This window comes from Oncorhynchus nerka, linkage group LG4 (assembly GCF_034236695.1).
Source record: "Oncorhynchus nerka isolate Pitt River linkage group LG4, Oner_Uvic_2.0, whole genome shotgun sequence".
In the NCBI taxonomy this organism is placed as follows: Eukaryota; Metazoa; Chordata; class Actinopteri; order Salmoniformes; family Salmonidae; genus Oncorhynchus; species Oncorhynchus nerka.
In genome coordinates, this window is record NC_088399.1 from 100,161,677 (window position 1) to 100,176,676 (window position 15,000).

The 15,000-nt window shown below is 47.3% G+C and overlaps 1 protein-coding gene across 1 annotated transcript in view; it reads left to right on the top strand.

Moving 5' to 3' along the window:
- Positions 1 to 15,000, top strand: part of LOC115127591 (CUB and sushi domain-containing protein 2-like) — a 967,797-nt gene that overhangs the window by 839,834 nt on the left and 112,963 nt on the right. Inside the window, 5 exon segments of the mRNA XM_065018162.1 lie at positions 5,993 to 6,170; positions 8,188 to 8,333; positions 9,302 to 9,325; positions 9,328 to 9,381; positions 12,615 to 12,728. Of these exon segments, the coding sequence (XP_064874234.1) occupies positions 5,993 to 6,170; positions 8,188 to 8,333; positions 9,302 to 9,325; positions 9,328 to 9,381; positions 12,615 to 12,728 (516 nt within the window).

Genomic DNA, 15,000 nt, shown 5'->3' on the forward strand with positions numbered 1-15,000 from the left:
GATATGGCGACAGAGGGAGTGTTATAAAGAAAGACAGAGTCAAAGATATATATGTACTTTATATATATATATATATATGAGATTCTTGAAAGCCTAGTCGTCCATGATGGCATCTTTGCACAGTCTTGGCATTCTCTCAACCAGCTTGTTGAGGTAGTCACCTGGAATTCATTTCAATTAACAGGTGTGCCTTGTTAAAATGTAATTTGTGGAATTTCTTTCCTTCTTAATGCGTTTGAGCCAATCAGTTGTGTTGTGACGAGGTAGGGGTGGTATACAGAAGCTAGCCCTATTTGGTAAAAGACCAAGTCCATATTATGTCAAGAACAGCTCAAATAAGCAAAGAGAAATGACAGTCCATCATTACTTTAAGACATGAAGGTCAGTCAAATCTGGAACATTCAGGAACTTTGAAAGTTTCTTCAAGTACAGTCGCAAAAACCACCAAGCGCCACAGGAAAGGAAGACCCAGAGTTACCCTCTGCTGCAGAGGATCAGTTCATTAGAGTTACCAGCCTCAGAAATCGGCAACTAGCTGCACCTCAGATTGCAGCCCAAATAAATGCTTCATGGAGTTCAAGTAACAGACACGTCTCAACATCAACTGTTCAGAGGAGACGGCATGAATCAGGCCTTCATGGTTGAACTGCTGCAAAGAAACCACTGCTAAAGGACACCAATAAGAAGAAGAGACTGTGTGAATCAGACCAATAAGAAGAAGAGACTGTGTGAATCAGACCAATAAGAAGAAGAGACTGTGTGAATCAGACCAATATGAAGAAGAGACTGTGTGAATCAGACCAATAAGAAGAAGAGACTGTGTGAATCAGACCAATAAGAAGAGACTTGCTTGGCCCAAGAAACGCGAGCGTGGAAAATAGAACGGTGGAAATCCTCTGATGAGATTTTTGGTTCCGTGTCTTTGTGAGCAGGTGAATGGATGAATCTCTGCATGTTTGGTTGGAAGGAGAACGAGGTGTGTTTTTCCCACTGTGAAGCATGGAGGAGGAGGTGTGATGGTGCTTTGCTGGTGCCACTGTCTGTGATTTATTTAGAATTCAAGGAACACTTAACCAGCATAGCTACCATCTGCAGCAATACGCCATCCTATCTGGTTTGAGCTTAGTGGGACTTACATTTGTTTTTCAACAGGACAATGACCCAAAACACACCTCCAGGGCTCCTTAATATCTGTTTGACCAAGAAGGAGAGTGATGTAGTGCTGCATCAGATGACCTGGCCTCCACAATCACCCGACCTCAACCCAATTGAGATGGTTTGAGATTAGTTGGACCGCAGAGTGAAGGAAAAGCAGCCAACAAGTGCTCAGCATATGAGGGAACTCATTCAAGACTGTTGGAAAAGCATTCCAGGTGACTACCTCATGAAGCTGGTTGAGAGAATGCCAAGATTGTGCAAAGCTGTCATCAAGGAAAAGGGTGGCTACTTTGAAGAATCTCAAATATAAAATATGTTTTCATTTGTTTAACACTTTTTTTTGGTTACTGCATGATTCCATATGTGTCATTTCATAGTGTTGATGTCTTCACTATTGTTCTACAATGTAGAAAACAGTCAAAATAAAGAAAACCTTTGAATGAGTTGGTGTCCCCAAACCTTTGAATGAGTAGGTGTGTCCAAACATTTGAATGAGTAGGTGTCCCCAAACCTTTGAATGAGTAGGTGTCCCCAAACCTTTGAATGAGTTGGTGTGTCCAAACATTTGAATGAGTAGGTGTGTCCAAACATTTAAATGAGTAGGTGTGTCCAAACATTTGAATGAGTAGGTGTGTCCAAACATTTGAATGAGTAGGTGTGTCCAAACATTTGAATGAGTAGGTGTGTCCAAACATTTAAATGAGTAGGTGTGTCCAAACATTTGAATGAGTAGGTGTGTCCAAACATTTGAATGAGTAGGTGTGTCCAAACATTTAAATGAGTAGGTGTGTCCAAACATTTGATTGGTAAGCTGCTCCTAAATAATATTATCATAAACTAAAACTATTTTGTAAGTTGTCTGTGATTCTATTCCTCTATTCCACACAGGGTCTCTCCTCTCCCAGCAGTCAGTGGGGTTTAGGAGAACATGTTAGTGAACGCGAGGAGGGGGGTTCAACCTCATTCAGCGTTGTTTCAGGACCGCCTGTGTGTTCTGGGGACATTTGAAAACATCCATATAAATGCAAAGCACCCCCTTAGAGGGGTTTAGAAGACGTGTGGGGGGGGGGAGGGAGGGAGGGGAGGGGAGGGAGGGAGGGAGGGAGGGAGGGAGGGGGGGGAGGGAGGGGGGAGGAAGGGGGAGGGGAGGGGGTGGGATGGGGGGGGGGAGGGATGGTGCAGTGGGGTCAGAGACGAGGGGAGGAGGAGGGGAGGGTGCAGTGGGGTCAGAGACGAGGGGAGGAGACGAGAGAGAGTGCAGTGGGGTCAGAGACAAGGGGGAGGAGGAGGGGAGGGTGATGTGGGGTCAGAGGCGAGGGGTAGGAGGAGGGGAGAGAGAGTGCAGTGGGGTCAGAGACGAGGGGGAGGAGGAGGGGGAGGGTGCAGTGGTGTCAGAGACGATTGTCACACAGCAAGTGTCCTCTACTGCCCAGCAAGACTACCACCCCCTAACACATACAGCTAGTGCCCTCTACCACCCCCTAACACATACAGCTAGAGTCCTCTACTGCCCAGCAAGACTACCACCCCCTAACACATACAGCTAGACTACCACCCCCTAACACATACAGCTATTGTCCTCTACTGCCCAGCAAGACTACCACCCCCTAACACATACAGCTAGTGCCCTCTACTACCCAGCAAGACTACCACCCCCTAACACATACAGCTAGTGTCCTCTACTGCCCAGCAAGACTACCACCCCCTAACACATACAGCTATTGTCCTCTACTGCCCAGCAAGACTACCACCCCCTAACACATACAGCTAGTGCCCTCTACTACCCAGCAAGACTACCACCCCTAACACATACAGCTAGTGTCCTCTACTGCCCAGCAAGACTACCACCCCCTAACACATACAGCTAGTGTCCTCTACTGCCCAGCAAGACTACCACCCCCTAACACATACAGCTAGACTACCACCCCACCCCTAACACATACAGCTAGTGTCCTCTACTGCCCAACAAGACTACCACCCCCTAACACATACAGCTAGTGTCCTCTACTGCCCAGCAAGACTACTACCCCCTAACACATACAGCTAGTGCCCTCTACCACCCCCCCTAACACATACAGCTAGTGTCCTCTACTACCCAGCAAGACTACTGCCCAGCAAGACTACTACCACCCCTAACACATACAGCTAGTGTCCTCTACTGCCCAGCAAGACTACTACCCCCTAACACATACAGCTAGTGCCATCCACAGCCCCATATATCCCCTACTCCTTCATCCCTCCATCCATAACTCCATCCCTCCCTCCCCAGCCTCCACTGGGATCGGGGTTATGGCCTTATCTTCCTGGAACACTCCAACCGCTAGTCCTCACTCACTAACAGGCTTCCTAACACATACAGCTAGTGTCCTCTACTGCCCATCTCAGCGTGTCCTCTAATACCCCTAACACATACAGTGTGTGTGTGTGTGTGTGTGCTGTGTGTGCTGTGTCCTCTACTGTACCACCCCTAACACACACAGTGTGTGTGTGTGTGTGTGTGTGTGTGTGTGCTGTGTGTGTGTGTACCACCCCTAACACATACAGCTAGTGTCCTCTACTGTCCAGCAAGACTGTAACACATACAGCTGAGTCCCCTACTGTAACACATACAGCTAGTGTCCTCTACTGTCCAGCAAGACTACCCCTAACACATGCTAGTGTGTGTGTGTGTGTGTGTCCTCTACTGCCCAACAAGACTACCACCCTAACACATACAGCCAGAGTCCTCTGCCCAGTGTGTAACACATGCTGTGTCCACTACTGTGACTACCACCCCTGTGTACTACCCCTAACACATGTGTGTCCTCTACTGCCCAGCAAGACTACCACCCTAACACATGTAGTGTCCTCTACTGCCCAACAAGACTACCACCCCCTAACACATACAGCTAGTGTCCTCTACTGCCCAACAAGACTACCACCCCCTAACACATGCTGTGTCCTCTACTGCCCAACAAGACTACTACCCCCTAACACATGCTAGACTACCACCCCTAACACATGTGTGTCCTCTACTACCCCCTAACACATACAGCTAGACTACCACCCCCTGTGTGTGTCCCCTGTGTAACACATGCTAGACTACCACCCCTAACACATGCTAGTGTGTGTACCCCTAACACATGCTGTGTGTGTGACTGTGTGTGAGTCCTCTGTGTGTGACTACCACCCCTAACACATGCTAGTGTGTGTCTACTGCCCAGTGACTACCACCCCTAACACATACAGCTAGTGTCCTCTACTACCCAGTACCACCCTAACACATACAGCTGTGTGCTAGTGTCCTCTACTGCCCAGCAAGACTGTGCTGTGTGCTGTGTGCTAGTGTCCTCTACTACCCCCCTAACACATACAGTGTGTGTCCTCTACTACCCCTAACACATACAGTGTGTGCTAGTGTCCTCTACTGTGCTGTGTCTACTGCCCAACAAGACTACCACCCTAAAACATACAGTAGTGTGTGCTAGTGTGTACCACCCTAACACATACAGCTAGTGTGCAAGACTGTGTGTGTACTACCCCTAACACATACAGCTGTCCTCTACTGTGTGTGTGTACCACCCTAACACATGTGCTGTGTGTACCACCCCTAACACATACAGCTGTGTCCTCTACTGTGCTGTCCTCTGTGTGTGTGTGTAACACATGTGTGTGTGTGTGACTACCACCCCCTGTACAGTGTGTGTGTGTGTGTGTGTGTGTGTGTGTGTGTGTGACTACCACCCCTAACACATGCTAGTGTCCTCTACTGCCCAGTGACTACCACCCTGTGTGTGTCCTCTACTGTGACTACCACCCCTGTGTGTGTCCTGTGTGTGTACTGTGTACAGCTAGACTACCACCCCTAACACATACAGCTGTGTGTGTGTGTGTGTGTGTACAGCTGTGTGTGTGTGTGTGTGTGTGTGCTGTGTCCTGTGTGTGTACAGCTGTGTGTGTGTGTGTGACTACCACCCCCTAACACATGTGTGTGTGTGTGTGTGCAAGACTACCACCCCTAACACATGCTGTGTGTGTGTGTCCTCTGTGTGCAAGACTGTGTGTGTGTGTGTACCCAGTGTGACTACCACCCCTGTACAGCTAGTGTCCCCTGTGTGTGACTACTACCCCTAACACATACAGCTAGTGTCCTGTGTACCCAGTGACTGTAACACATGTGTGTCTGTGTGTGTGTGTCCTGTGTGCTAGTGTGTGTGTGTAACACATGCTGTGTGTCTGTGTGTGTGTGTGTGTGTGTGTGTGTGTGTGTGTGTGTGCTGTGTGTGTGTGTGTGTGTGTGTGTGTGTGACTACCACCCTAAAACATGTGTGTGTGTGTGTGACTACCACCCCCTAAAACATGTGTGTCCTCTACTGTACCACCCTAACAACAGCTAGTGTGTGTGTGTGACTACCACCCCTGTGTGTGTGTGTGTACCCAGCAAGTGTGTGCTGTGTCCTCTACTGCCCAGTGACTACTACCCCTAACACATACAGCTGTGTGTGTGTGTGACTACCACCCCTAACACATACAGCTGTGTCCTGTGTGTGCAAGACTACCACCCCCTAACACATGTGTGCCCTCCACAGCCCCATGTGTGTGTGTCCCTCCATCCATAACTCCATTCCCCCTGCCTCCCACTGGGATCGTGTTATGTGTCTTCCTGGAACACTGTGTCCTCACTGTGGCTTCTGTGTGTGTGTGTGTGTGTGTGTGTGTGTGTGTGTGTGTGTGTGTGTGTGTGTGTGTGACAGAGACAGAGACATAATCCTTTATTCACTGATTCCCCTGGATAAAGTCTTCTGTATGGTTTTATTCAGTCTGTGGTATTTATTCACCCCCCCCATTTCCCCAGTGCCTTGTGGGGGTAACATCACGTCAGACAACGGGACTATCTTCTCTCCTGGTTATCCGGAGGAGTACCCCAGCTCTGCTGACTGTACCTGGCTGATCACTGTAGCAACAGGCCTGGGTGTCAGACTCAACTTTACCCTACTGCAGGTCCATGGGCCACATGACTTCATCACTGTCTGGTGAGTATTTATATATATATATATATACACCTTTATTTAACCAGGGAAAGTCAGAGTTCATCAGGAAACAATCAGACATACAACAGAAGCACACAGATCATCTGTAGGCATAACAGATTCATCAAATGTTCCAGACTTACTTACTGTTGACCAGGGTCTCTGATAAACAGCAGCAGTGTAAAGAGGTTGGAGGGGGCACATAATGCAAATGGTCCGGTTAGCCATTTGATTAGCTGTTCAGGAGTCTTATGGCTAGGGGGGGTAGAAGCTGCTTAAAAGCCTCTTGGACCTAGACTTGGCGCTCCTCTTGACACCGCCTGGTGTAGAGGTCCTGGATGGCAGGCAGCTTAGCCCCAGTGATGTACTGGGCCGTACGCACTACCCTCTGTAGTGTCTTGCGGTCGGAGGCCGAGCAGTTACCGTAGCAGGCAGTGATGCAACCGGTCAGGAGGCTCTCGATGGTGCAGCTGTAGAACCTTTTGAGGATCTCAGGACCCATGCCAATCTTTTTAGTTTCCTGAGGGGGTATAGGCTTTGTCATGCCCTCCTCACAACTGTCTTGGTGTGTTTGGACCATTCTAGTTTGTTGTTGATGTGGACACCAAGGAACTTGAAGCTCTCAAACTGCTCCACTACAGCCCTGTCGATGAGAATGGGGACGTGCCCGGTGCTCCTTTTCCTGTAGTCCACAATCAGCTCCTTATTCTTGGTTACGTTGAGGGATAGGTTGTTATTCTGGCACCACCCGGCCAGGTCTCTGACCTCCTCCCTATAGGCTGTCACGTCGTTGTCAGTGATCAGGCCTACCACTGTTGTGTCGTCTGCAAACTTAATGATGGTGTTGGAGTCGTGCCTGGCCGCAGTCATAGGTGAACAGGGAGCACAGGAGGGGACTGAGCATGCACCCTTGTGGAGCTCCGGTGTTGAGGATCAGCGTGGCAGATGTGTTGCTACCTACCCTCAACAGCTGGGGGCAGCCCGTCAGGAAGTCCAGGACCAAGTTGCTGTGGGAGGTGTTTAGTCCCAGGATCCTTAGCTTAGTGATGAGCTTTGAGGGTACTATGGTGTTGATACATCAGCTCTCTCTCTCTTCATATATCATTATGTACATATTCCTTATACCTTTACACTTGTGTGTATAAGGTAGTAGTTTTGGAATTGTGAGGTTATATTACTCGTTGGTTATTACTGCATTGTCGGAACTAGAAGCACAAGCATTTCGCTACACTCACATTAACATCTGCCAACCATGTGTATGTGACAAATAACATTTGATTTGATTTGTTGAACGCTGAGCTGGTGCTTTGATGGCAGGGAGTATAAATATAAATTAAGTTAGTTTTTTTATAACTTTGCCGGGGGAAATATGTGTCTCTAATATGGTCGTTGGACAGGAGGTTAGGAAGTGCAGTTCAGTTTCCACCTCATTTTGTGGGCAGTGAGCACATAGCCTGTCTTCTCTTGAGAGCCATGTCTGCCTACGGCGGCCTTTCTCAATAGCAAGGCTATGCTCACTGAGTCTGTAGCCTGTCTGAAAAAAAAAATCATATGAAGTTGAACAGAATGTAAAAATGCTCTGAAGTAAAAACATTTGTAAATATATATATTTTTATACCAAGTTACACTTCTCAAAACAAAAGGAATTGGTGGAATGCCCTAAATCTCAACGCCACTGAGCCACTGACTGGGCGTTTCAACTTTGACATCTCAGTACAGTATCATCACAATGATATGAATTGAACCTCTCACAACACTCATGAATGTATTGAGAGAACCAAGAGAGAACCATGACAAAATTAAAATTAAATTACAAATGAATCATGAAAGTAATAGTGATGAGAAAAAAAAGAAAAGAGAACAAGAAGTGACAAATTACTGGAGACTAGCTCAAAAATTATACTGCGATATTGTAAAATATAATATTGTGCTGTATCCCCCAAAATAATAAAAAATGTATCGATCCCCCCCCCCTCCATCAATAATTTTAACCTCTGACACCTCACCTGTCATCCCTTAGGGACGGCCCCCAGGTGACAGCCAGGAAGCTAGGTGTGTTTATGGAAGGAGAGCCCAACGAACCAGCCAGCAGCACGTCCAATCAGATCCTGGTGCGTTTCCGTAGCAACACAGAGAAAGGTGGACTATTCCAAATCAACTATCAAGGTATGTACAGTATCATCTCCATCAGCTCTCTCTTTCTCTCTCTCTCTGTCTCTCTCTCTCTCTCTCTCTCTCTCTCTCTCAATTTTTCAATTCAATTTCAATTCAAGGGCTTTATTGGGAAACATGTGTTAACATTGCCAAAGCGAGTGAGGTAGATAATGTCTCTCTCTCTCTCTCTCTCTCTGTCTCTGTCTCTCTCTCTCTCTCTTTCTCTCTCTCTCTCTCTCTCTCTCTCTCTGTCTCTGTCTCTCTCTCTCTCTCTCTCTCTCTCTCTCTCTCTCTCTCTCTCTCTGTCTCTCTCTGTCTCCTGTCTCTCTCTCTCTCTCTCTCTCTCTCTCTCTCTCTCTCTGTCTCTCTCTCTCTCTCTCTCTCTCTCTCTCTCCCTCTGTCTCTCTCTCTCTCTCTCTCTCTCTCTCTCTCTATGTCTCTCTGTCTCTCTCTCTCTCTCTCTGTATCTCTCTCTCTCTCTCTCTCTCTCTGTCTCTCTCTCTCTCTCTCTCTCTCTCTCTCTCTCTCTCTCTCTCTCTCTCTCTCTCTCTCTGTCTCTCTCTCTCTCTCTCTCTCTCTCTCTCTCTCTCTCTGTCTCTCTCTCTCTTTCTCTCTCTCTCTCTCTGTCTCTCTCTCTCCCTCTCTCTCTCTCTCTGTCTCTCTCTCTCTCCCTCTCTCTCTCTCTCTCTCTCTGTCTCTCTCCTCCCTAACTCTCTCTAATCTCTCTCTCTCTCTCTCTCTCTCTCTCTCTCTCTCTCTCTGTAACCTCTCTCTCTCTCTCTCTCTCTCTCTCTCTCTCTCTCTCTCTCTCCCTCTCTCTCTCTCTCTCTCTCTCTCTCTCTCTCTCTCTCTCTCTCTCTCCTCTCCCTCTCTCTCTCTCTCTCTATGTCTCTCTGTATCTCTCTCTCTCTGTCTCTTTCTCTCTCCCCCTCCTAACAATATCTAGAAGATAACACGTCTGTATTTTCATTTGTCTCCAGCATATAGACTCCAGTTCTGCCTGCCTCCCCTATCATACCCAATGCTGAGATCTTAATGGCCAGCAAGGAATTTAAAATTGGTGAGTCACCACACACACACACACACACACACACACACACACACACACACACACACACACACACACACACACACACACACACACACACACAAAATCCTATTTTTGCTAATCTATAACCATAACTTTAGACCTAATCTATAACTCTAAACCTAATCTGTAACTCTAAACCTCATCCTAACCCTAACCCAAACCCTAAACCTAGACCTAATCTGTAACTCTAAACCTCATCCTAATCTTAACTCTAACCCTAAACCTAATCCTAACCCATACTCTTACCTAATCCTAATCTTAACCCCAACCCTAATTTTAACCTAGACAAAAACCTAACCTTAAACCTTAAACTAGGCTACCCTAACCCTAACTCCTAACCCTAGCTCTAACCCTAGCTCTAACCCTAACCCTATCTCCAACCAACCCTAGCTACTAACCTAGCTCCTAACCCTAACCCTAGCTCCTAACCCCTAACCCTAGCTCCTAACCCTAGCTCTAACCCTAGCTCCTAACCCTAGCTCCTAACCCTAACCCTATATCCTAACCCTAGCTCCTAACCCTAACCCTAGCTCCTAACCCTAGCTCCTAACCCTAGCTCCTAACCCTAACCCTAGCTCATAACCCTAGCTCCTAACCCTAACCCTATATCCTAACCCTAGCTCCTAACCTAACCCTAGCTCCTAACCCTAACCCTAACTCCTAACCTAACTCCTAACACACACACACACACACACACACACACACACACACACACACACACACACACACACACACACACACACACACACACACATAGACACTGGCACATATCCCCCTGTAATTCAGTGTTTGTAGGAAGGTTATGTAAGCAGAACAGAGCTCATTAATAATGTGCTCAGAATACTGAGAGCCAGCTGTATACTATGTCCTAACACACACTACACACACACACACACACACACATACACACACTACACACACACACACACACACACACACACACACACACACACACACAGATCTCCCCTGTTCTCCAGCTCTGAGGAGAAACGTCTCTTCCATTGCAAGGACTACACATCCAATTGGGCCATAGGCCAATGCTGATTCACTGCCAAACTACAGTACCCAGAGGGCCGTCGGTGAACAGGAAATGAATAATGACAAATATAGCCAGAGGAACTCACAGCAGGTGCTTCTGTTGCATTGGAAATGACTGATCATGTTAAGATTGCATCCCCAAATGAACCCTATTCCCTATATAGTGGTACTACTATAGACCAGAGCCCTATTCCCTATATAGTGGTACTACTATAGACCAGAACCCTATTCCCTATATAGTGGTACTACTATAGACCAGAGCCCTATTCCCTATATAGTGGTACTACTATAGACCAGAGCCCTATTCCCTATATAGTGGTACTACTATAGACCAGAGCCCTATTCCCTATATAGTGCACTACTTTAGACCAGAGCCCTATTCCCTATATAGTGGTACTACTTTAGACCAGAGCCCTATTCCCTATATAGTGGTACTACTATAGACCAGAGCCCTATTCCCTATATAGTGGTACTACTATAGACCAGAGCCCTATTCCCTATATAGTGGTACTACTTTAGACCAGAGCCCTATTCCCTATATAGTGGTACTACTATAGACCAGAGCCCTATTTCCTATATAGTGGTACTACTGTAGACCAGAGCCCTATTCCCTATATAGTGGTACTACTATAGACCAGAGCCCTATTCCCTACATAGTGCACTACTTTAGACCAGAGCCCTATTCCCTATATAGTGGTACTACTGTAGACCAGAGCCCTATTCCCTACATAGTGCACTACTTTAGACCAGGCCCTATTCCCTATATAGTGGTACTACTGTAGACCAGAGCCCTATTCCCTACATAGTGCACTACTTTAGACCAGGCCCTATTCCCTATATAGTGCACTACTGTGAATCACAGCCCTCCTCTCCATAGTGGAATGATTTGTCACAACGGAAGACATCAAATTAAAAAAACTATTTTACTTGTCAAATGCTTTGTAAACAACAGACTGACAGTGAACAGCTTACTTACGGGGCCCTTCCAGCCAATACAGAGAGATGGGGCCCTTCCAGCCAATACAGAGAGATGGGGCCCTTCCAGCCAATACAGAGAGATGGGGCCCTTCCAGCCAATACAGAGACAGGGCCCTTCCAGCCAATACAGAGATGGGGCCCTTCCAGCCAATACAGAGATGGGGCCCTTCCAGCCAATACAGAGATGGGGCCCTTCCAGCCAATACAGAGAGATGGGGCCCTTCCAGCCAAAACAGAGAGGGCCCTTCCAGCCAATACAGCGAGATGGGGCCCTTCCAGCCAATACAGAGAGATGGCCCTTCAGCCATACAGCGAGAGGGGCCCTTCCAGCCAATACAGATAGAGGACCCTTCCAGCCAATACAGAGAGACGGGGCCCTTCCAGCCAATACAGAGAGACGGGGCCCTTCCAGCCAATACAGAGAGATGGGGCCCTTCCAGCCAATACAGAGAGATGGGGCCCTTCCAGCCAATACAGAGAGATGGGGCCCTTCCAGCCAATACAGAGAGATGGGGCCCTTCCAGCCAATACAGAGAGATTGGGCCCTTCCAGCCAAAACAGAGAGATGGGGCCCTTCCAGCCAATACAGAGAGATGGGGCCCTTCCAGCCAATACAGAGAGACGGGGCCCTTCCAGCCAATACAGAGACGGGCCCTTCCAGCCAATACAGAGATGGGGCCCTTCCAGCCAATACAGAGAGAGAGAGAAAGACAGAAATCAATCATATATACGATAACAGGGTACCGAGGCCATGTACAATGTCACGGAGATGAAAGCTAGGGATCCGTTGTTGTTGTCTTCCATTTTGGGTTTTGTGGACCGTGTGTTCTGGATGTTACAGATTCACTTCCAGTTTATGTGAAAGACGTGACGAAGACAAATTCTCTGTAGTTATTTAATGTGTATTCACTCTCTCTCTCTCTCTCTCTCTCTTTTTCCCTCCCTCCCTCCCTCCCTCCTTCCCCCTCTCCTCCCTCCCTCCCTCCCTCCCTCTCTCTCTCTCTCTCTCTCTCTCTCTCTCTCTCTCTCTCTCTCTCTCCCTCCTCCCTCCCTCCCTCCCTCCCTCCCTCTCTCTCTCTCTCTCTCTCTCTCTCTCTCTCTCTCCCTCCTCCCTCCCTCCCTACCTCCCTCCCTCCCTCTCTCTCTCTCTCTCTCTCTCTCTCTCCCTCCCTCTCCTCCTCCTCCAGGTGACATAGTGCGTTACAGGTGTCTACCAGGGTACCAGTTGAGTGGGAACAACATTCTGACCTGTCGTCTGGGGACTCACCTGGAATTTCAGGGACCTCCTCCCTCCTGTGAAGGTAGGACATTCCCTTATCTGCCGTTAATAGGAGTTGGACCCTTATCCACACAGTGTCTCAGAGTAGGGGTGCTGATCTACCATCAGGATTACGTGGACAGGGTTGACCTGACTCTAGATCAAAAGTGATCTACTCTGACACTTCTGTTGGAGCCCTGACCTGATTCATGGGAGCTTACAGATGTTGACAGAAACCAGTGCGCCTGGCACCTACTACCATACCCCTGTTCAGAGGCACATACATCTTTTGTCTTGTCCATTCACCCTCTGGGTGACACACATACGCAATCCATGTCGCAACTGTCTCAAAGGATGACTGAGGTGCCCAAAGTAAACTGCCTGTTACTCAGAAGCTAGGATGCATGGTAGTATATATATATATATATATATATAGTAGAAAACACTCTAAAGTTTTATAAAACTGTTAAATTAATGTGAGGATAACAGAACTGAAACCCTGAAGACAAACCATCCAGGATTTTTATTTTGAGGTCATTGGACTTTTCAATGCTTAAAACGATGCAAAACACTTGTATTTTAATGAATGTTTAATATATAATATTATTAGTACTATTTTTGAATTTCGCGCTCTGCAGTTTACCAGATGTTGTCACGTCGATCCTAGCAGTAAGGGATCCCTACTTAACCTTTAACCCTTTTAACTCCTCCCCTTCATATTTAACCTGTCTCCTCCCCTTCATCTTTAACCTGACTCCTCCCCTTCACCTTTAACCTGACTCCTCCCCTTCATCTTTAACCTGACTCCTCCCCTTCATCTTTAACCTGACTCCTCCCCTTCATCTACATGTCTCCTCACCTTCATCTACACTGAAGTGGATTTAACAGGTGACATCAATAAGGTCAGTCTGTCATGGAAAGGTGTTCCTAATGTTTTGTGTATGTGTGCCATGCATTTTAAGTGCAAATAAATAATGTGTTGGTTTGGTAGAAACGTTGAGTTACACACTCAAATCTGAGTTGTATTTGGCTCTAAGACGAGACACCCCTGCGTCCTGAGAGTGCTGCGCCATCACACCCTGACCCGTCAGAGGTGTGCCTTTGTTCTCTCTCTCTCTCTCTCTCTCTCTCTCTCTCTCTCTCTCTCTCTCTCTCTCTCTCTCTGTCTCTCTCTCTCTCTCTCTCTCTCTCTCTCCGACTCTCTCCCATCATCTCTGTTCTCTCTTTCCCTCCCTCTATCTGTCTTTCTCTCTCTCCCGTGGGTCCACTGGCTCCCTCGTTGTCTGTTCATAGATTCAGCAGCCACATCGTAGTTCTCCTGGTGTGTTGTTGTGTCTTCAGTCCCATGGGGTGGATGAGTCATTTTTTAAGAGACTTCTGAGGTGTAAGTCACTCTGTTGTGCTGTTGTGTTCAGTGGAAGAGACTGTTGAGGTGTTATAAACAGAGTGAGGTCTGTAGCCAATGAACTACGGTTCTGTGGTTTGTTTAAGTTTTCTGTCTCTCTTTTCTGTCTTTCTCTCTCTCTCTCTCTCTCTCTGTGTCTCTCTCTCTCTCTCTCTGAGAGAAAGAAAGAAAAACAGAGAGCGAGGGAGAGAGAGGGAGAGAAGAGAATAGAGAAGAGAGGGGATAGAGGGGATAGAGAAGAGAAGAGAAGAGAAGAGAAGAGAAGAGAGGGGCTAGAGAAAGAGAGGGGATAGAGAATGAGAGAAAGAGAGAGAAGAGAAAGAGAGAAGAGAAGAGAGGGGCAAGAGAAGAGAAGAGCAAGAGAAGAGAGGGGCTAGAGAAAGAGAGAGAGAAGAGAGGGGCTAGAGAAAGAGAGAGAGAAGAGAGAGAGAAGAGAGAGAGAAGAGAAGAGAGGTGCTAGAGAAAGAGAGAGAGAAGAGAGGGGATAGAGAAAGAGAGAGAGAAGAGAGGGGATAGAGAAGAGAGAGAGAAGATAAGAGAAGAGAAGAGACGAGAAGAGAGGGGCTAGAGAAAGAGAGAGAGAAGAGAGGGGAGAGAATGGAAAATGGACAAGTAATTGTGTCTCCTGTTGAAGAGAACCTTTATCCCCAGGGACAACAGTTCCAACTGACACACACTCCACAACCTGTCACCCAGAAAGAGAATGAAAATACCTGATAATGCAGTAAGAGGTTATGTAATAAGCAGAGGAGCAATGTGGAGCAGGGAGTGAGGGAAGGAGAAAACAGAGGAAAGCAGGGAAGTGAGGATCTAGATGGATGTGAAAGCTGGTGCCGAGCATTTTGTTGAGACAGAGAGAGACGGAGAGAGACAGAGAGAGACAGAGAGAGAGAGAGAGAGAGAGAAAGAG